This window comes from Etheostoma cragini, chromosome 18 (assembly GCF_013103735.1).
Source record: "Etheostoma cragini isolate CJK2018 chromosome 18, CSU_Ecrag_1.0, whole genome shotgun sequence".
NCBI classification, from domain to species: Eukaryota; Metazoa; Chordata; class Actinopteri; order Perciformes; family Percidae; genus Etheostoma; species Etheostoma cragini.
In genome coordinates, this window is record NC_048424.1 from 17074844 (window position 1) to 17096796 (window position 21953).

Consider the following 21953-nt stretch of genomic DNA (forward strand, 5'->3'; position numbering starts at 1 on the left):
ATATATATATATATATATATATATATATATAGGGTTGTCAATCAATTAAAATATTTAATTGCAATTAAGCGCAAATTACTCATATTTTTTAGCTGTAGTAAATGTACTTTAAAATAGATATTATTCAAGTTTGACATGCTCTTGTCAACACAGGTAGTGGAGAGATAGGTAGGAACCAGGACTCAGCACATCCAGTCCAGTTAAAGCTATAGCTCATACTTCAATTTCTTTGGATCAAAGAGTTAGACTATCCATAATAAAAATAAACATACTTATACTTAATACATTTAAACTTGAGTCTTGTGGAGAGAACCATCTGGAAGGGCCATTCAAAAGGTCCTTTTCTTTCTTCGTGTGTGCTTTTGCTAGCCATCCGCAACGTAAACAATTTGAGGTGTTAAAAGGAATTTGCGTTAAACTCGTTATTATTGTGTCAATTTTGACAACCCTAATATATATATATATATATATATATATATATATATATATATATATATATAAAAGATAGATAGAAAGATAACTATACAACAGTAAAGGTGTCTCCCCAGCAGTGGTCCTGGGACGTCTCCCTAGCAGTAAGCCTGTCATGATGACTGTGAAAGCGCGTCACTGACTAAATGTTGGTGGTAACGCGTTGCTGCCTGCTTCTCGTTGGCTTCATTGATTCAGTCCCAGTGAAGTCGTAGTAAAGCTGTGCTCTGTGCAGCAGCCAGAGCACCGGGCCTTCTTCACCTCCTTTAGGCAATAACTTGGTCTATCTGAAGGTAATTGCAGTATGATTCAGTTTGAAACATCGTAAGTGCCGTCTTTGTTTCAGTTCAGGTTGTTGCTGTGCCAGTATGTAATTGATATGCTTAATAGTGTTGTTTTAATATTGTCACCATGCTTTTTGGAATCACTGAATTCTTGACCATCCTCATTGGAAGTCCTCCATTGTCTCTGTTCCCAAAGAGTCCAGATGAAGTGGTGTGTGTCTGGACACTGACTCAGCCATGGCTGCTGTTTAAATGAGTTCCTGGCAGACAGACAGATCAGTTTAGCGTGTCTCATTCCTGGACTCACGCCAGTCAGTCACCAAACACATACTCAGAAATACCTCGATTTATCCTAAGCATGTATCAATACCTTTCATATTGTATTTTGTTTTTTAACAACAAAGATATATTTGAGATCATTTGTATATTTTTATAAATTCACATTTATAAATTAAAGCCACATTTCACGAGTTGAAAAGTTGCATATTCTATATGCAAGAGCCATGAAATGTTTCCTTTTTGGTTAGATGTGACAGGGAAACATCCTATAAGCTGGCCTTGACACTCACAACGTGCCAACACATGTAATGTGACAATTTGTGCTTTATGATTTATCTCCTCCTTCATACCTGAAATTACTTGAAGTGTGTGCCTGTAACCTAATGATACGCAGCCCCTTTCTAATGTGAGAAGACATGTTGTTTATGATCTTCATGTTGTGGCTGTTGAAGATGTCCTTTATAAAGCCAGCCTGGCTGCAGCACTGTGATCCTGATGAAGCACAATGATCTCGCCTTTAGATTCAGAGATGCTGTGGCAGTATTCTTTTCATTAGAGGCCTTTTTTAACTGTGAAATCGTTTGTGGAAGAAAAGAATGGCACTTAGTAATTTCTAGCAATGATAAATATTGTTTTGAACAATATTTATTATATTTGTTCTTCCATCCACAAGAATTCTCCTGGTTATGCATTCCAAAAACATCCCATAAGCACTGAAGTCGAGACGACTGCTCTGCTTTGGCTGTGCCTTCATTGTGTTACGACGTTTCTTTCTGTGTCTGATGTACTTTTATATTTAATATGAGCCAAACACCTGTCCACAGGTGAGTGGCACACATCCAATCAGCTGAAAGAAGATGATGGGATATGATTATGTGTTTGAATCTCTTGTTTGGATGTATGGTCATTCCATTTATAAGACTGATGGACTTGATTTGAAATTATATTAAAAGTGATGATAATGACATATTCAGTAACTGTTTTGACTTTATTGTAGAACCCCCCACCCCAGCACAAGCCATAGTTTGCCTCCCTGAAGGAGGTTCAGGAGTTTATCTGACTGCCCCGTCACATCATCACAACAGGACTACATACAGAAGAATACAGAAGTGTTCCTCTTATTTGCAGAAAATGAAGGCGTAAAAGAGAAAGAATGGAAGGCGAGCGAGCGGGTTCTCTCAACATCCTGATGTTATCAGTGCAATGCTGGTGGTCAGCTGGATGTTCCCCCTCTGGGTCACACTGACTCTGATCCCCTCTATTAATACACTCATCTGGTCCCCTCTAATAATATACTTATCCAGGAGGATGACTGGACTGGGCCTTGGTGCAGAGCATCAGAGGAAGAAACTCTTTCTATAAAATGCTTCATACCAACCCAGTGCATGATTACAAAGCATACTTCAGAAGCTTTGCTATGCCATCACAAGGCACTACAGAGTGTATAAAGACCTGTGAACATAATCTCTCCTCACACACCACAGCATAACCTTTCTAACCCATGTGAGGAGGCAGCTTATGTTATAAACGCAATGCTCTAAAATTCCACTCTGACCTTAACCTATCAAGGTAAACAGAATAAAAGAGAGAAACGTGGATGAACCATGTTTGCCTAATCTTCCAGGGTTACACATTAGTCATTTTCACTTCCTATTGTTCCCCTTCTTTCCTATTCTTCTATATGTATTTTCCAGTAGTTGTTTCTCTCCCCTTTCCTCCGCCCTCCCCTTCTTCATCCTCCTCGTCTGTTCCAACAGAGCCCCAACCAGAGAGGGGGAGTGTGGTCTCAGAGACCCATAAATCCAGCATGGAATCAGCGTGTCCTGGCCATAATGAGCAGGAGATAGGGAAAATATGTTGATTATCTCCCAAAATGAGGGGATGAGGGGGCAGACTTCTTGAACCTGTTCCAGTGGCAGAAATAGTTGTCTTTACATGGAAGCATTAGCACCACACACCACACACACACACACACACACAGAATAGTTCCATGTTAAGACCTGAAAGGTGTCAGACCAGTTAAGGAATGGAAAGCTGGAAGTGCTGAAACTATTGAAGATTCCAGTGTGAGTGTTCGGCGGCGGTGAGGGAAGATGAAGTGTCTGTTGAAGTGTCCAAAGACTTCAGTTTAACAGAAAGAAGTGTCTACACTGGATATCTTTTCTGAATAAAAGCTGCAATTTGACATTTGAGGTGTAAACCTATATAATTACATGGACACACATATTTTTTCATTTTTTATTTAAGCTTCTTATTGGTCCTTATTTGTTTCTATCTATTTTATCTTGTGTTTATCTATTGTACCACAATTTTACTATCCTGTTTTATACAGAAAAGTCCCACATGGATAATCCTTCCCACACATGATGAGGGTTGTAATTCCTGAGAAGGATTACATTGTTTGGACCTTGCTATGTCTCATTAAAAAGAAGACATGGCTGCTGTGTAAGTGATTAAGCTGGCTGATAGGACAGTGATACTGACCACACTGAGTGTGTCTGTGTTAGAACCATGACCATGGCACAGTAAGATTTTCATAACGATGTCTTGGTCTCTTTGCAGTTCATAAATGCAGCATTGGGTCTGGTCTGGTCTGGTCTGTTCTTCTGTAACCTCTGGCTGAGTAGTGCGTGATGCAGGGGAACTCGGGCAGCCGGCCCCCTCTGGACAGATTTATAGAGCTAGCCTTGAACGCTGGCCTGTTGCTTGTGGAGCCGAGCCCATCTTGTTCAAGGAGGAGAGAGCTTCTTCCATCTAGCCTACACACATATCCACATGAATTATTGGATTGTTTTCAGTGCTGAGCTCTTATTCTGCAATTACAGCGTAATCAAACAGCAACAAAATATGATACATAGGAAATTATGATTTCAGATACAAAAACTACAAATACTGTGAAAAAGGGAGTGCAGCTGTCAAACTGTGTATATTTGTAACTATTGCGGTAGATACTTTTACTTTGAACTTTCTTAAAAGTTTTGACGTACTTACAGAAACATGTGAAATGTCAGGATGTCATGGATTTCTTCATCTAAAGGTGAGAACTCTTTTCACAAAGTAGTGTCAGGTGCATGGAGGCAGAAGAAAAACAATTCTTTTGATTTAACTATTCAAAGACTAGAATATCCTTAAATTTGAGCTTTGAACTAAAAAGTGTGCTGGGCTCTGTGGCAATTCTGAGGTTCAACACACTTACACACACACACACACACAAGCTGTTGTAGACGGTGTTTTACTCAAAGTAGGCTTACATTCTGTAGCAGCTGTAATAAGAACTAAGTGGCCATTACTGCAGAGATATGAAGTGATACGAAAGCAGCTGTGTTCCTACAACAAGCCTCCTCTCTCACTCCCCCACACACACACACTGAAAGCAGAAACAACTAAATAAAAGGATCAGACAGAAACGTGAATAAAGTGATGGTAACGTGTGAAGAATAAAATGCTGTACATGCATTTAAGCTGGATATTAGGCTGCATGCTGTCTGTGATTTGTGGCGTTATTAGTCACGTGAAGCAGCAGTAAAGCTCTGATAATCATGGAAGATTTTCTCTTTTATTTTCAGCCGAAGCTTGAGGTGTGTCCCACAGGGCACTGATGTAGAAATTCTGCTTTTATTTCAATCCCAGGGTTGGACATGAACTGTTGCATTGATGGACCTGCCACTCTACTGAGTGATGCTACAGGTAGACCTGCTGTTAGGAGCTAACTAAGACCCACAACATGCACTGTTGCTTAGGGAATGTCTCTCTTATTACCGCCATGTTGCCCAGCTGGAGGTTATTACACGGAATATTCTCTGCTCTTAAACAAGTGTTTTATTAAAGAAATGTTTATTGTCTTTCACCTTTGCTAAGGAGGTCATGGTTTCAGTTCTTTTGTCTGTCTTTTTCTTCTGTACACTGCCTTGGTCCATCATGTCAGGGGTTAGAAAGGGTGTGTTTGGGTGTGTGGGTGCCTTATACAGACAATAAATAAATAATGAATCGCAGGCTTTTGCACATACACAAAGTTTTGTGTTTAATCAAGATGTGAAATGAAGCCAGAGCTAAACATGCTCACTGTCCTTCGTTATTGTCCTTCATTATTAATATATAATATTATATTATAATATTCGAACAACCAACCACTGTTGCTTTTTTTTATCTCCCTCCAGAATATTGAAACGTTTGCCTTGTCCTGTCCTGGGCTCTGCTATCACTCTCGCTCTGCTTCTGCAGCAGGGGTCATTGGCTGTGCCCCGTCCCGTCCAAGTGGAGGCATCTGATTGGCTGGGACTCCTGACAGCAGCTCTCCCATGCTGCCACAGTAGAGCAGGGAACGCATGGGCCACTTCTGAGGACAGAGACAGAGAGACAAACACACCGTTAGAAAAGCCTCTGGACTGTAGCTTCACCTAATGTAGAAGGTCCTCTGAGGCTACGCCATCACAAATGTTCCTCATAAAGTGGTTGGTGTAAAACACAGACCCTTGCATGTTGATGTTGAGATCAATGAGCTTTTACAGGATGGGAGGAGGATCAGCTGTTTGTGTGTGTGTGTGTGTGTGTGTGTGTGTGTGTGTGTGTGTGTGTGTGTGTGTGTGTGTGTGTGTGTGTGTGTGTGTGTGTGCGTGCGTGCGTGCATGTGTGAGAGCAGGGACTGAGACAACGAGCTCTTCATGCTAATATGATTATCCTCATACAGTGCTCTAAACCCACCAGGACAAACGTACCAATATGCTTTAAGCTCTCAAGCTAAACTAGCTGCCTAACAATTTCACCTTATTGTTCATATATCTACAGCTAATAAAAAGTCTCACACATTACATTGACCATTAAACAAAGACAACACAGTAGAGGACAGTGTAGTAGAGTACCCTGTATCTGTAGAATGATTCAGGAACAATACAAAAACTGCTGCTTCTGCTGAATGAAACTGATTGGGGGAAGTAGGCTAGCAGTGTGAAGTGTGGGGTTGGTGATCTGTGGTTGCAGAGCCATCACCACCGGGGGATTTTTCTCATCAGCAAGGGTGGGGCCTCCAGACCTATAGACAGTTAGTTGTGCCAGCTCCAATCATGCCAATGTTAGAGTGCATAAGACTTCAGAAGAGACTTACTGCTAGACTGCTAAAAACTAAGATAAGTAATTACTTTACTATGCGTCTTTGCTTCAATGTCATTGGATCTGCTGCCAGGGCAAGTTGACTGCTTTTGTCTGGCAGATTTTACTTATTCTGCTACTTTTGTTATTGTGCTTCTTGTCTTTGCTAGTTCTTTGGCTTCTGCTGTGTGTTTTGCTGGATTTGCTGTGTTTTCTTACCCAGAATTGTGGTACCTGCTAGAGAAGTCTGTGCTAGGGTTGCTTTGAGGCAAGTGAAACACCACATCTAGCAACCAGCAGTGGGTGAAATGTGGTACTGTTCTAGGAGGAAGGCTAATCCACGAGTGTGTTTTAAGAAGTGATGTGAAAGTGTCTGGGTCTGTCCAGTCCAAGATGTTTCTGGTAGGGAGTTCCAGGGGGGCTGTGATGGTAAAAGCTCAGTCAGCCCGCTCAGTCACTCTGACCCCAAAACTACCTAACACTTTCCATTCAATACTGTGACCTTTAACTTCTGCCCCTTATTTGAGTAGTATTGAACAAAAATGAGCCAGTTATCCAACACTAATATTACAGTCTTTGTCTGTGCACCTGACAGACAAGTGCAATGTAGTTGGTTACAGACACAGAGTGTGTGACAAAGTGAGACACATACAGTAGATACCAAGTCTTTGACCATGAAGAAGAGTGAGCATGTAGATTGTTCCTGTCCTCACCTTAACAGGATGCAAGTATCCACCCGGCAGGGAGGGCAGCGTGTGCTCAGTCAACGCCAACGCCCCCCCTTGGTCCAGCGTCTCTGTTAGGTAAGCTATGTAGTTGGTAGCCAGAAGCAGGACATCCAGCTTGGACAGCTTGGTGTCTGGGGGGACGGAGGGCAGAGCAGCCTGAGGACAGAGGATGAATTATTCAGGTTAAACACATCATATTCTAATAACAGAGACACAAAGAAAATGTGAACCTCACAACAACAAGAAGCTCCTGTTTGTTGTTTTTGATAGAACCAGAAGAAGAACACAAAAAAGAGAGAGCCTCAAAATGGTTACACCAATCAGAATGAGGCTCAATATAAAGGGCATGGAGGCGTGACGCTGTCCTAACAATGCTGATGCTGCAAGACAACAGAGAGGACGAGGACAACAACAACAACAAAGAAAAGTCTACTGGGATGAAAAGACCCACCACGCTAGGTAACTAGCACTACAGTTCAACAGTAGCCTGCTGCCTAACACTGGTACATTTACAGAAATGGTGATTAATGTGTGTTGACCTCATAAATACCAAAATAATAAGCTAAATGTTTGTACTGTTGGTGTAAGCTTTTAAAACTGTGTGTGTAAAGAGTTGTTCCAGGAACCGCGTTGAAGCAATAGTAGACGAACTCTGCTCAACACAACAGAAGTTATTGTGAGTGTAGATGAAAGCCGGACTTTAGAATTGAATAACTTAATTAATAATTGTATAACTTCTCTTTAATTTTACAATCCAAATCATATCCTGAATGTGAACTACTCTGATGGAGCGCCGGGTATTGGCATACGGAGGAAGGAGATGCAGGGGGTTGGATATACAGCAAAGAGACACGCTGCTCCACTAGAAACATCTCTGCTCTGATCAGTTCAAATCGCCTTAATATAGCCGTGTGAAGAACCGATCGCCAATCACCTCTTTAATTGTCGGTGTTGTAATGCTACCTGTTGCTAGGGATTTCGCTCTTGGTGATACTATGGTCCGTGTTCTGGTAGCCTGATATCGCCACAAAATGTCCTCATATGTCTGGAAACTCTTAATGCATTTTTTATTTTTAAAGGGGAATTATGAACAACACATATTTACAATTGAATAGACCTAAAACCAATCATAGCAACCAAACGTGGCCTACAACCAATCAGAGCGACCAAACGTGGCCTACAGCCAATCACAGCAAGCAAACGACGAGGCTCTGAGCGACCATGCAAGTTGGAGCGGTGCTTGGTCCGTTTTAAAAGAGAAAGCCTGGTATGTGCACTGGACAGAGACTACGTTCAATTGTGATGCTCCTCTGTCAGTCGTTGTCTTAAACCCGCCCCACATTAGATGAACGGTTGTGATTGGTCTGCCCAGGGCCAGGTTGGCTGGAAGTCTGTCTGAACGTATCTGTCAGAGCAAATGACAGATGAGGTGGCATATTGATCTGGTTTCCAGGCTAGGGTTCTGGTTCAAGATTTGATTATAACTCTAGTTTTTTGCTATGATAAGGCAATGTACGTCATTGTATGCATGCAAAACACTCAAGACAATCAAAATAAATTCATCAAACTGAATTCAACACCCACATAGGAAGCAGGTGCTAAGAGGGAATGGCTCATAGTGAATGTTGATGCTCAGTGTTTACTCAGTGAAAGGGTGGGAGTGAACGTCTGGTACCTGGAGGCTGTGGAAGGCCTGGCGGAGGTTGCGAACGCGGCTCCGCTCTCGCGCTGCGTTTTCTGGGGAGTGCTGACTCCTCAGTGACCTAGACTGGACCGCAGACTCACAACCAGAACCGGAGTTTGACCTGGACCCACACGGAGACTGCACCTGCAGCAGAGGACATGTTTACTTTCAGTCAAATAAGTTGCCCTGGCTGGGAGACATTAGAATACAGTGACACAGAGAAGTGATGACAAATATACTTTGATAAAATAACCTTGCACATTCTGCTAATTAGTTCAATCTAAAATACAACTTCCTGTTGCAGAGTGTCTGAAAATGAATAACTTGTGTTTGTAGGTGGTAGATACTCAGACATGAGATTACTATTGAGAACAGTCTCTCTGCTCCTCAACGTGAAACGGGCTTGACGTGCACAAATCAGTTTGAGTCCTCCACAGCTCTTCCTTCATTAGTTTAGACAAGTTATCTTAAATCAAATCCTTTATAAAAAAAGGGAGATTCCTCTTAAACTCTACGTATCTTAAACAATCCAGATCACTCTAATAAGTTAGTGGCGTAGTTTAAGTGTTGCCTGCTCTCACTACCGCCATAGTTGAGTCCCACTGTGAGGGATTACAGTGGACTAAGTGCTTTCCTTCCCATTTTCCCATATTATGTTCTGATGATGAAGGTTGCTCAGTCTTTGAGGTTGAGACTCACCCACTTCCTGGGCTCCCGGCTGCTGCGTGTGCTGTGCCTGATTGTGTGCAGGGATGCTGGGCTCTGCTGCCTCTGCTGCTGCCTCTGTGGCTCAGCTGTGGGGCTGGAGACCAGCTGGTGCCTCGCCGCAACCGACATGAGACCTTCCAGAGGATTCACGGCCATGGCTGCTGCCGAAGCGCTGGAGCAGGATCCCCTGAACACTGAATTCACTTTGGCTCAGTCTATTATCATTGGCTGGAAGGTTTGCTTTCCCGTGTTTGTTGTGGAAGTGTCATCCACTAAGTGCTTTGGTAAACACACAGTCTGAGCTCATCTCTCCATCGGAGCATTTAAATGTTGGGTAAAAACTGGCTCAACAGCCGAAATCACTCATCATTCTGTAGCTACTGAGGACGTCCTGTTCAAGGATCTCCACCTCTCTCTGTGGGTGCCCAGTTCCACTCAGACCACTAAAAAAGCCACACTCCCTGGCTGCCCCTGCGCATCAGAGTCCATCCAGATAGTTCCTCCGAGGCTGACCCTCTCTCTCTCCGTCTGCTTGTTTCCTTATCGGGTGAGGTAATGTGGGGAACTTCATGTGGTCTTTATCTCAGCCGCCCGCTCGTCCCGATCCTCCCCTGGCTGTTTGCTGCCAAGAAGAGCAAGCGGCAGGCAGTCAGGCCTGGGGGAGTGCAGCACTAGGAGGGTGTCCCGAGCCAGGGCACTGGGGGGCTTGGGAAAAGAGCTCTGCTCACAACTGGACAGAGGCGGGGCTGGAAGCCCGGGGCACTGCGACATTGACCATCAACAAAGAGAGGCTTTTGGTTTGTTGGAGACATTTAGGGCATCTCATCATGATCAACAACAGCCTCATCAGGAGAGGAAGCCTGTTTGGGACACTGCGCATGCTTTATAAATCCAGTACTCCACAGAGATTGCATGAACCCAACCTTTACCAGACACAATTTCACTTCATCATCTTGGCTTTATGAATGTTTTTATTTTACATACCTGTTTACGGTCAACACAGCAACATTAACAGAATCAGTCACCTCCCCTGAAAGCACCATTATCTACCCTTGCGATGCAGCTATGACTTTTCTAAATCTAATCAAATCATTTTCATCATGTAACTAAATCACTTTCAGAAGTACAGATGGGAATCAGCTTCTTCAAGATCAACATGATGATTAACTCTTTATTTTCACGGTTGGTACAGCAATAAAGTAAGCAGTGTGAATTGTAGTATTTGAAGCAAATCAAAGTTAATCAAAGAGACGGGATGTTAAGTGAATGCTGGGTTTTACATTAAAGACATGGAATGAGTTGTAAGAAATCCAGCCAAACTCAGAGGTCTGAGGCTCCGTGTTATCAGTGTGAGGAATGTCTGGCACCTTGTCCAGGCTGTCAACACAATACCACCAGGTGGCCCCTGACCTCCCATCTGCAGCTGCCGAGTAAACTGTGTAATACTAATACTAAAAGGCTGAGGGAGTTCTGAGTGAGACATCAGTGTTAGGGACCCCCAGCACAGCTCCTCCTCCAGACCACAGCAACACCATGCAGACTGCTGCTCTTTACAACACCTGCTATAGGGCTTTTTCACAGAAGACATGTTGACATATCGTAGTAGCACAGGTGTCTGCAAACCATTAAAGATGGCTCAATCCACTTAGTAGAGGCCCTGGTATTGTGCATGCAACTTACTGAAATAGTATACTAAGACATATGTTATCAATTTCAGCTGTGCTTTTCCAAAATCCAGTCAAAATGTCTGCTTTGAAAAAGGTCCATAGGGCTTCCTGCAGAACTTGTATAGCACTGTACTAATAATGCCCACTAGTTTGTTCTTCTTCTTTCACTGTTAAAGTTTCCCACATTGTCTTGTATTAACACAGCATAACACTAAATATATAATCAGCACCTTCATTCGTTCACCGGGTCCTTCAGATTTAATAACTTGGCCCATATATTTTTCGGTCATGCTTTGGATTAGTATCAATAAGTGCTTTTGTTTTGACTCACCAAATGCCTTATGGGTATTAAGACAGCATGGCGGGTCAGTGAGAACAAGTTTCTAATCTTAGCTGTCATAATATTGGATCACTACACAGCCCGCTGCTTCTCCACTATCTTGGTGAAGTTCTGGATGTCCTCGGCCATCAGCTGGGGCTCCTCCATGGCGGCAAAATGGCCGCCGCGGGCCATAGGTGTGAAGGTCACCAGGTTGCGGTATTTCTGTTTGAGCCACAGTTTGGGAGTGTGCGTCAGCTCGTTGGGGAAGCAGGCAAAGCCGGTGGGAACGTCCACAGGGATCCTGTGAGGAGACATCATACATGTTATCACCTTAGCCACACCCTTTGACCTGATCACCTGAGTCAGGGGTGTCTACTGCTGGGTGTGCTGCTGGGAACATCAGCCAACAGGCCAGCACAGTCAGCCGATGATCAAACACGATGACTGGTACGGTCCTGCTCAACTTTGATCTTTTCATTGTCTGAGCTTTGAAAAGTTATCTGTGACTCATGTTAGACAGCATTGAAACGAGTTGGCCATGTCACTTTGGTGCTCTTTCAGCAACAGATCACTCACTTGGAGTGAGGCGCATTCAGGCCTTTGCCAAGGTTTTCCTTGTAGAACCTCATGGAGGAGACGATGCAGCCAGACGTCCAGTAGATCATCACGTTGGTCAGCAGGTCATCCAGGGAGAACTTCCTGCAAGACACACACACACACACACACACACACACACACACACACACACACACACACACACACACACACACACACACACACACACACACACACACACACACACACACACACACACACACACACACACACACACACACACACACACACACACACACACACAACAGTAATGAGGAGCCCATCTCTGCCAACGAGAGTGGCAGCTTCTTTTCAGTAGCTCCATCTGCTGTGTATTTTTAGTTTTTCATGAACTTTTTATCTTTTCACGCATTGCATAGATATCTGTATATCCTATGGAGATGGCTATTACTAGTCCGCAACACAGCAGTAAGAACCTAATTTACTCAAGGGAAGAACTGTTTGAACTGAGGACGACTGGACACACCGGACATGCCGGCACATTTCACCCGATCCCGGAAGAATTAAGGCGGGCATACTGAGGATGGAGAGCTAGAGCTAAAGTCGAGGCTAGGCTCATGGTGAAGCAATGGCGGTTCAAGCCTTACATTCCGTTGTGTGTGACGGGGAACGTGAACTCACTGGCCGCCCTGGTGAAGAATGTGAAGGTATACAGGGAATGCAGCCTACTATGCTTTACAGAGACGTGGCTCAAAAGCAACGTCCCGGACGCTACCGTGGAGCTACCCAGCTTTTCAAGTGTGAGGGCGGACAGAGACCCTAAACAAAGGTGGGTGGCTTGCACTCTTTGTCAACTCCAAATGGTTCAACCCAGGACATGTTACGGTGAAGGAAACTATCTGCTGCCCAGACATTGAGCTGTTAGCGGTGAGTCTCAGTATTACATGCCTAGGGAGCTATCACACGCCATTGTTGTTTGTGTTTACATCCCTCCATGAGCTCAGGCTTAAACTTCATGTAAAGTTATCCACTCAATTATTGCGAGGCGTCTGGCTCAGCACCCTGAAGCCTTCATTGCAAACACAGGGGACTTCAATCACACTGGACTCAACCCTGCTTGGCTTTTATCAGTTTGTAAAATGCCCTGCAAGGAAGAACAGAACAATCAACCTTATTTATGTGAATGTCAGAAATGCATACACTGCCACTCAACAGCCACCGCTGGGGGGATCAGATCACAACCTGGTCTTCCTACAACCAGAGTCCATTCCACTTGTTTGCAGACAACCTACCACCACACGCTCCTTCAGGAAATGGTCTCCTGAGGCAGAGGAGGCCCTGAGGGACTGCTTCGAGTCAACAGACTGGAATGTACTGTGGTGTGCTGGGGAGGCAGTATTAAGAAGAGAGACGCTGGGTGACTGAACAAGCTGGTAAAGAAAGCTGGCTCTGCTGTTGCCATTGAGCTGGAGTCACTTACAGCAACTGCAGAGAAACAGACAATGAGTAGGATGCTGGCTATCATGGACAATGACAGCCACTACACAGCAGGTTCTTTAAACAGAGGAGCATGTTCAGTGGCAGACTTCTGTCACTGTCATGCAGACAGGTAAAGGAGGTCCTTTGTCCCCAGGGCCATCCAGCTTTTCAATACCACACAAGGGGGGAGCGGAGGGGAGAAATTGACTTTTTAACATGAGCCTGTCTTTCTCAGCTCCTACCATTATCACTTTGTCTGCTGTACAACTGTCTTACAGGCTATGTCAGCCCTCCTACACAATCTGGACTGTGATCATCTACATCTTATAATATATTCCCTGTCAAATAGTGTTCTTATTCAATCAGTTAGTTTACCGGTTATGTTAATATTTAACAGTCATAGTTAATATTTGATTATGATCTGCACTGTTCAATCCCTACACTGTTCACCTTTGCACTATCACCATTGCACACAGTCTACCTTAGTACCCTCCCTTATCATGGTCATTGCACTTCTGTGAGTGATTTTTAATTTTATGTATGTGTGATATATGTGTTTGTTGTGTTATGGTTGTCATAGCTACTGGATGCCTACAATTTCCTTCGGGATGAATAAAGTATCTATCTATCTATCTATGTGAATATTTTTGCTAATACACTGTGACAGAGGAGCCGGGCTGCTGGTGATCCATACATGTGCTACTGCCACTGATGCTACTCACAACTGTTTGCGTGTTTGTACTTATCCAGCGGACTATGAGCAGGACTGGCTTTGTTATGTTCTGCTGTGTTCTCTGTACCTGGTGAGTCCTCCGTCCTCCAGGTCCCTGAAGTCACGATTCGTCCACGTGGAGAACTTCTCCAAGATGTAGGCAGCCAGACCCACTGGGGAGTCATTCAGTCCTCGGCCTGAGGGGAATGGTTTTGCTGATTAAAAAGATATTCTATGGACTAAGGCCGGTGGATCCTGTTATCAGGTACTTACCCACGGTGTCAGGCTTGGTGGCCTGGATGTGCATGTAGCCAGACTCTTTGATGGACTCGATCACCAGTTTCTCCATGCAGGGGAAGAGACGCTCAACGTCCGTGTCAGTGAAGCCAAACAGCTTGGGGAAGCGACGGCCCAGCATGAGGGACAGGGTCATGGGCAGCCCCGGATTGGAGGGCGGGGCAAAGTTCACATGCAAGCCTCTGATGCTCCTGGAGAGAAAAACTGGAGTAAGACCTTATTATTTTAGCATCTCTAAATATTTTGTACGTGTGTGTGTGTGTGTGTTACCTGGGCTCCAGCTGGGCCATGTTGGTAGTGACCAGCCAGCCCCAGTCTCCTCCATGAGCGTAGAACTGCTGAAAGCCCAAACGCTTCATCAGCTTGTGGAAGATGTGTGCGGCACGTACGGAATCTAAGCCTGCACAAACACACACACATCAAGTTTTAATTGGACATTTCAATTGTCAAGACAAATTCTGGGATTAACGGTTTCTTTTCATCAGTGTAGTTTCCAATAACCTGCACGTAAATGTGATGTGTGTATTCATTCTGTCCCCACATCTGGCATTACTATATTCCAAAAAAAAACTTTCCAGACTCACCTTTCTTATGTGGTGCTTCTGAAAAACCATAGCCTGGTATGGAGGGACACACCACCTCAAACACGAGGTGGCTGGGGTCTGATGGTTCTGTCAGTAGAGGGATCAACCCATAGAAGTCATAGAAGGATCCGGGCCAGCCGTGCACCATGATCAGAGGAAGGGCAGTGGATCCCTCTGGCACCGTCTTGGGCTTCACATGCAGGTAGTGGATATCAATGCCTGGATAATGGTTAGAGGATGCAGGTTAGAGGTAGGCACATATCTTCCTCAGGAGTGTGAAATATTGAGTGTAAATGATATTTCATTGAGTGAAATATTATTGCCAAATGCAATTCATGGCATTGGTTTGCACATGCTTTGGTCAAGGTTTATTTAACTATAAAAGGAAAGCAAAAGCACTTCATGGTGTGCACAGCTTGCTCACCTTCAATGTTGGTTTTAAAGTGCGGGTACTGGTTGAGTCTGTCCACCTGTCTCCTCCAGTCAAAGTTATTTCTCCAGTAAGACAGCACTGTCTGCAGGCACTGGGAGTTGAAGCCATAGGTGAAGTGGCTGTCCTCCAGAGAGGGGACAGGCCGAGTCTGGTCTATCCTCCTGTACAGATCCTGGGAAACAGGGACACAGGGACAACATTAGGGACGGCCAGGACTGACAGACTAGGAGACAGACAAAGAGGGAATCCAACCTCCAGCTCCTCAGCACTAGTGCTGACTGTAAAGGGACGAATGGTGATGTCCTCCCCTCCATCAGGAGGGGCACCGGGCCCCCACCAGCCGTCCTCTGTCCTCAGCACCTGGGTCCTGCTCCTCTGGACCAGGAAGTAGAGCAGCCCTCCAACCAGCAGAGCAACCAGCACCTCGGTTAACATGCTGCAAGGACAGAGACAGACAGGGAGTTACAACAGTTGTTGTACCTTCATTAAAGAAGTTATTATGGACCAAATCCTAAAGGGATCATTAACGTGTGCAGAGCGAGTGCCTGTGGTGTCTGTGGTGTACTTTAATGAGCTCAGAGGAAACAAAGTGGCAGGGTTGCTGTGGCCAACTGTCACGTGATTGGCTACATGACCAATCAGCAGCGTCAAACAGCAGTGTTCCCGCACTCTGACTCAAGTCTACGGTGACGTTATATAATTTTAATGTAATCAGTTGGCCCTTGTTAAAATTCAAATTACTTTACTGGCATAAACGTCAGGAAAATATTTATGCCAAAACGATAATACTATTCAATAATAACTAGATGAAACAAACTACATATGCATGCATACAAGTTTACAATGAATATATAAATGCATTAAAACTGTCTGCTCTTCCCGTCCAGCTCATCACTCCTCCTGTCCTACTGTAACGTCTCTACACTGTAACGTTACTCTTCTATACCGTTACTATACTTTAGCGTTACTTGGTAGCTCACAGTAACATTTGTTACTCACCTGTTGACTTAATGTCCACGGACCAGTGATGTAACACATGTGCTGCTTGTTATTCTGCGAGCATGAAGACGGAAAACCCTTCGCGAGACCTGACTGACTGACCGTGGGGAAATACCAGAGGTGCATGATGGGTCATGTAGTACTTTGCGGATAAGGACAAATGGGATGCTGGGTAATAACTCAGGGGATTACTGCAGTTCAAATCAAATCATTCACCTGAAATATAGAATGAAGAAATTCTCTGTAAAGGAATATTTCATCACTTTTCTACCATGAATATGGAACATAGTTCAGTTTTAGGATGATGCTGATAGCTTTATTGTTTGACTCAAGGTCCATTTACAATCCCACAACACGATTAAAAGGAAAGAGAGAGAACAGAGAAAGAACTATAGCATGCACCGTTTTGTTATTATTTCCTCAGAGCACTGCTCTGCTTTGTCTTTACCCAACACGGGACGTCCCGTAGAGCTTCAGACCAGTCTATAGATAGACTCAAAAAAATGGGAAATTATGGCAGTTAGTAGATAGTTCACACCAAAGCAAGCCTGGCTGATTAGAAAAGGCTGAAACAGTTGCAAATGTATTTTAAATGAAGTCAGTTACTAAGGGGAATATAAGTGTTGTGTATGTGTGTTTCTATAGTGGACCAATGCACCCTCAAATATTTTAGTTGTTTCATTTTTATTTTGTATTCTCTAACGACTATAGTTGGGGAGGATTGTAAGGCGAATTTTAGGAACATATCCTAATTATACAATCCTCCCAAAGTATAGTCCCAGTTCACTGGACCAATTACTGTCTATCTCTAGTGTAGCAGTCTACTGTCCATTAATGTAACAACAGGGAGAGGACACCTCAATGGTTTGACCTTATATTTAGCTGGGGAGGAAATAACTGATGTACATACTCTGATTCATGAATACATTGGGCATGGAATTCATCACTTAATTATCTTTATAGTTTCTAGATTTTAGAGTCCAATTTATTCAGTGTCTTTCTTTTCTAGTAGGCAATATACGTTCATATATACTCGGAAGCTAAGCACATACTACGTTAAAAAGAAAACTGTGAAAAAAAAATACGTGGGAAAAAGTGTGTCGGATAACAGCAGACTGACTTATTGATATATCATTTATGAACTACTGAAACCACTCAATTAGTCACTTGTCATTTGCAAAACGAACAGTTTTGCATTACATTTTGCATTAAAAGCGAGCAGTGGTAGTTAATATGACTTAGGGAATTTAGATTTTAGCCCATGAGAGAGGGAGAAACAGAGTGAGAGAGATATTTATGCATCATATTCTAGCATTGTAGAAAATGGATCTTCATGGTAAATTTCCTGAGTAACATTAACTTGTGCTTACTGTTAAGGCAAATAATACAACTGTTAATGTGTGCTGATGATCAGTAGCCTAATCCTGGACGGGTTCAGAGCAGTGGTCAGTTTATGGATATGTTTAAACTGCTCACACATTCTAAATTGGAGAATCCTTATTGTACATACTTTACACACAGTGAGCAGCTTCTTTTTTTTTGCATTTTAGGCCTTTAACGGACAGGACAGCTGAAGTCGTGAAAGGGGAAAGAGAGGGGGAGTGACATGCAGCAAAGGGCCGCAGGCTGAATTCGAACCCGGGCCGGCCGCGTCGAGGAGTAAACCTCTATATATGGGCACCCGCTCTACCAACTGAGCTATCTGGGTGCCCAGAGTGAGCAGCTTTAAATGCAAAGTGTACAATCGTTTTTTGTTGTTGTTTGTAAATGACAAAGTGACTGTGAATGGTTTCAGTTAAGAGCAGTAGTTTGTAAATGTATATTTTTAGACTTACATTCAGTCGGGCCATGCTTTCTTCACTTCCTAGTTTCCTTATTCCCATATTTCATGCTTAGCTCCCCGACATAGAAAAGAAAGACGCTGAAGAAATAGGACTCTAAAATCTAGAAACTGTAAAGATAATGGATACATTTCATGCTCACTGTAAACATAAATGGACAGAGTATTTTCATCCGTTATTTCCACCCAGCAAAATATGTCAAAACCATTGAGGTGTCCTCTCCCTGTTGTTTCATAAATGGACAGTCGTCTACATGGTCTAGTTATTTGTTCAATGAACTTAGACTGTAATTTGGGAGGATTGTACAATTTGGAAATGTTCCCAAAATTCTTCAATCCTCCCCAATTAAAGTTGTTAGGGAATAAAAAATAAAAAATAGAAAAAATAATTGAAGATGCATTTGCCCACTTTAGAAACCCACATGTACAGCACTTATCTTGCCCTTAGTAACATTCATTTAAAACACATTTGCAACTTTATCAGCCTTTACTACTGTGTTAATATATTCACCAAACTTCATACAGCAATATAGCAGTAACAATGTCACATGGATAATTATTAAAAACAATGGTCGCAACTTTAAATCACTGAACAGCAATATGCACCTGTTTTTTTAATAAAAATGGTTCACCATGGTAACTTAGGTGCCTCTGCTTTTGTGAAAGCGAGTCAAGAATAAATTGAGCCAGGATGACTAGGACACGCCAACTTAATCCCTTATCTTGGTTTTGTGAAATAGCCCTCAGATGAATACAGGAGAAACGCTGGCTCAACTGAAGTAAATAAACGTTTATTGAACATGTAACAATGATTCTCAGTTGACAAAATGGCATTAGGAGGTGTGTGTGGTTCCTCCAAACTGTCACCTGCCAATCAGAAGCTCATGCTCCAGTTGTGTGGCACGATTCCATGAGGAAAACCAAAAAGGAACCAACGTGTGCTGAAACTGAATCCAACATCGCTACGTAGATGTGAATAGAAAAGACATGTAATGTGTCCATGCCTGTCCTTTTTGAAACTCAAATTAAATGCATCTCCTCTAAAGAAATCAAGGAGCCAGAGCTGCTCGCACTGCAGCTGAGGATTGGCACCCCCCCCCCCCCCCCCCCCAAAAAAAAACCAGCAGCCTACACTCACCTTCGTTAGAGTCATACCATCAAAGATGTGATCACAATGCCTGATTAGGAAAAGCAGGATAATGGGATTTTTATTGATGAAAGTGATCTTAAAAAAAACAACATATCTTGATGTATATTTCTATCACATATCTAGCGGTATGACATCCATATAGGGAGCCAGACTCTCCCCCACCCCCCCAGACTCCACATGGCACTGTGATGGTCCTGTGCTCCAACAACCATTGTGTCCACTGGACTGGGTCCAGCTGCTCTGGAGCATTTTAGTCCGTCTCCATGGAGCCACTGTGCGTCTCCTTGGACACCATGAGTCTCATTAGTTTCCCGTGGAGCTTCTCAATCTTCTTCACGTCCTGGGCCTGGTCTGTCTTGTACTGTAAACACTGTGGGGAAGGACAAAAGACTACATGAGGACAATCTCCTTCTCAATGTACACACACACACCCACACACACCCACACACACAGAGTTGTGTGTATATAATAGAGATTGTATTTTTGTTTACTTTAATAACCCTGATTCTGAGTGATTGATGTATTTAGCTGAGGAAATCAATCAACAGAAAACTACAGATTAACTCCAGGTAAGCTACAAAGTATATTTGAGTACATAAACTTTTCCAAAAAAGTTTCATTTTTTCTATTTTTGTTATTGCCACTCTTCATTCTAACCCCAACCGGTCGTCAGACACCGCCTACCAAGAGCCTGGGTCTGACCGAGGTTTCTGCCTAAAAGGAAGTTTTTCCTCGCCACTGTCGCACTGTTGCTTGCTCTGGAGGAGACTACTAGAACTGTTGGGTCCTTGTAAATTCTGGAGTGTGGTCTATCTGTAGAGTGTCTTGAGATAACTCTTGTTATGAATTGATACTATAAATAAAATTGAATTGAAATTGAAATTGAATAAAGTATCTGCGTTCTAACAGGTCTGTGATTGATGGAAACAGTAGGGTGGCACGTGTTACTCAACAGTTCAGGTACACAAGACGTCACTTACCACGGCATTGTCGGTGACTTTGATGCAAAGGTTTCCGTCGCAGTGTCTGTACTTGAGGACCACTCTCACCTGGAAACAACAAGGCTGACGTCAGTTACCCGTCTACAGCGCCACATACACTTTGTGGCTAATCCCAAGCTAAAAGGCTATCCGGCTAGCATGATAAGCTGCTGCTGAGACAGAGAGGCTCACCTTCATGGGGTCTGTCAGATAGAGCTTCTCTGCGGCGCGCGCGAACTCCTCCCAGGTCTGATAGTGAGGCATGGTTCTGGGTTCTGGCGGACGGAGTTCGGTGGAAGAGGCGGATTGGAATCAACGAGCCGCTTCGCTCGCTTCTGAACACCACATCAGCACCAGCGACAACACAACCAATCAATGAAGAGAACGTACAGATAAAACACTTCCGGGGCACCGTTTCAAAATAAGAGCAGAACACGTTTACAGACGCAAAGGAATAAAACTGATCCGAATGAAAGAACTATCATATATTATACAGCTAATTAGAATGAAGGCTTTGTGCACATTATAAAGTTTCTGGTAATGAGCAATGCCTAATAGTAAGTCAAACAAACAGAACGCTGTTTTATAGATTAATATGCGATTGTATTTGTGATCAAGTTTAAAATGTATCATCACTACCACCAAAACGTCCCACTCACACAGCGGCTGTGGTCCCATTCGTTAGCTGCAAGCCTACCGTTTCTCTCTAAAGAATAAACCCTGATGCTCAATCTAATCTGATAATTTTGGGTGAATCAGTGCTGCCCATGTAGCCTATAATCTCTCTCGCTCTGTCTCTCCTCTCACGAGGTGCTGCTGCCTCTTGCTTTATGGGCACGAGCTTTGTTTTGAAAGGACCCTTAGTCACAGGACCGGAAACATACCCGAACTGTGAGGGAATTCTACATATCGCCCTCTGGTGGCTGCACCTACAGCTGGCTGAGACACTCTACCAACGCATTGCCAATGGATTCAGCTCAAAAATATAGAGAGATGATAGATGAGTAAAATGTTCATCTGCAGCATAATAACTAGTAAGAACAGCTGTCAGAGATGTAACCTACCCCTGAACATGTAGCCTACTGGAGTACTTAGGCTTTAAAGGCGCCTAAAGAGTTTGTTTGTTTGTTTTATTTGGATCCCCATTAGCTTAGCACACAATAGAAGCTATTCTTCGTGGGGTCCTACAATCTGTTCTTTGACAATACTATTTATGACATTACATTACACACACAGACGTAACATTTGAAAATACAAATCATAATTAAATCTTACAGGAATTAGTACAAAAAAGACACTACTCTGAATAGACAAATCTATTTTAAGAAATAAGATAACAAAAGCCCTATAACAAAACCAAATTTATATTAAATATTTAATTCCTTACCAAATAAATAAGTAATTTTTTAAAACCATACTGAGAGTTGTGTTTGATAGTCGTTGGGAGAGAGTTCAATTCACACATTGCTCTGTACCTAACCAAACGTTGAATTGTTTTAGTATTCACTTTAGATAAAATAAAACTACCTCCTACTGCATGCCTCGTTGGATAATGATGTGTATCAATACTAAAGGATAGTTTTGTATTTAAAGTAAAAGGGGTTTTGTTTGTTAGAACATTATGTACACTCACCGGCCACTTTATTAGGTACCCCATGCTAGTAACGGGTTGGACCCCCTTTTGCCTTCAGAACTG

At 43.2% G+C, this 21953-nt stretch overlaps 3 protein-coding genes across 4 annotated transcripts; all 3 read right to left on the minus strand.

Annotated features, from left to right (window-relative positions):
• Positions 1–5026: 5026 nt before the first annotated feature.
• LOC117961649 (transcription factor 24-like) lies at positions 5027–10110 on the minus strand. Its single transcript, XM_034900463.1, has 4 exons — positions 9231–10110; positions 8523–8675; positions 6833–7003; positions 5027–5370 (listed from the first exon to the last, which is right to left on the minus strand). The coding sequence occupies exons 1-4, from the start codon at positions 9393–9395 to the stop codon at positions 5233–5235; spliced, it is 627 nt and encodes a 208-aa protein (XP_034756354.1). The 5' UTR covers positions 9396–10110; the 3' UTR covers positions 5027–5232.
• Positions 10111–10390: 280 nt separating this feature from the next.
• ephx1 (epoxide hydrolase 1, microsomal (xenobiotic)) lies at positions 10391–16467 on the minus strand. 2 transcript variants are annotated; one of them, XR_004660456.1, is made up of 10 exons: positions 16288–16467; positions 15541–15724; positions 15280–15460; positions 14856–15074; positions 14542–14671; positions 14248–14462; positions 14063–14171; positions 11805–11927; positions 11217–11529; positions 10391–10985 (listed from the first exon to the last, which is right to left on the minus strand). XR_004660456.1 is itself a non-coding variant. In XM_034900460.1 (9 exons), the coding sequence occupies exons 2-9, from the start codon at positions 15721–15723 to the stop codon at positions 11319–11321; spliced, it is 1371 nt and encodes a 456-aa protein (XP_034756351.1). In that variant the 5' UTR covers position 15724; positions 16288–16467; the 3' UTR covers positions 11211–11318. The 2 variants fall into 2 exon arrangements, 1 of the variants encoding a protein (XP_034756351.1); XM_034900460.1 differs by lacking the exon at positions 10391–10985 and having other exon boundaries at positions 11211–11529.
• Positions 16468–19376: 2909 nt separating this feature from the next.
• On the minus strand, positions 19377–20653 carry srp9 (signal recognition particle 9). Its single transcript, XM_034900465.1, has 3 exons — positions 20450–20653; positions 20258–20326; positions 19377–19647 (listed from the first exon to the last, which is right to left on the minus strand). The coding sequence occupies exons 1-3, from the start codon at positions 20519–20521 to the stop codon at positions 19528–19530; spliced, it is 261 nt and encodes an 86-aa protein (XP_034756356.1). The 5' UTR covers positions 20522–20653; the 3' UTR covers positions 19377–19527.
• Between the last annotated feature and the right edge of the window lie 1300 nt (positions 20654–21953).

What these genes read in the sequence shown, in the direction of transcription:
- ephx1 (XM_034900460.1), bottom strand. Translation starts at nt 15,723, where the DNA reads ATGTTAACCGAGGTGCTGGTTGCTCTGCTGGTTGGAGGGCTGCTCTAC. An exon ending in CTAGTGCTGAGGAGCTGGAG is followed by an intron (nt 15,461 to 15,540) that starts GTTGGATTCCCT and finishes CCTGTTTCCCAG; the next exon opens with GATCTGTACAGGAGGATAGA. An exon ending in GAGGACGGAGGACTCACCAG is followed by an intron (nt 11,928 to 14,062) that starts GTACAGAGAACA and finishes TGTGTCTTGCAG; the next exon opens with GAAGTTCTCCCTGGATGACC.
- LOC117961649 (XM_034900463.1), bottom strand. Translation starts at nt 9,395, where the DNA reads ATGGCCGTGAATCCTCTGGAAGGTCTCATGTCGGTTGCGGCGAGGCAC. An exon ending in GCCGGGAGCCCAGGAAGTGG is followed by an intron (nt 8,676 to 9,230) that starts GTGAGTCTCAAC and finishes CCTCTGCTGCAG; the next exon opens with GTGCAGTCTCCGTGTGGGTC. An exon ending in AGGCCTTCCACAGCCTCCAG is followed by an intron (nt 7,004 to 8,522) that starts GTACCAGACGTT and finishes CTCTGTCCTCAG; the next exon opens with GCTGCTCTGCCCTCCGTCCC.
- srp9 (XM_034900465.1), bottom strand. Translation starts at nt 20,521, where the DNA reads ATGCCTCACTATCAGACCTGGGAGGAGTTCGCGCGCGCCGCAGAGAAG. An exon ending in ATCTGACAGACCCCATGAAG is followed by an intron (nt 20,327 to 20,449) that starts GTGAGCCTCTCT and finishes TGTTGTTTCCAG; the next exon opens with GTGAGAGTGGTCCTCAAGTA. An exon ending in AAGTCACCGACAATGCCGTG is followed by an intron (nt 19,648 to 20,257) that starts GTAAGTGACGTC and finishes CCTTCCCCACAG; the next exon opens with TGTTTACAGTACAAGACAGA.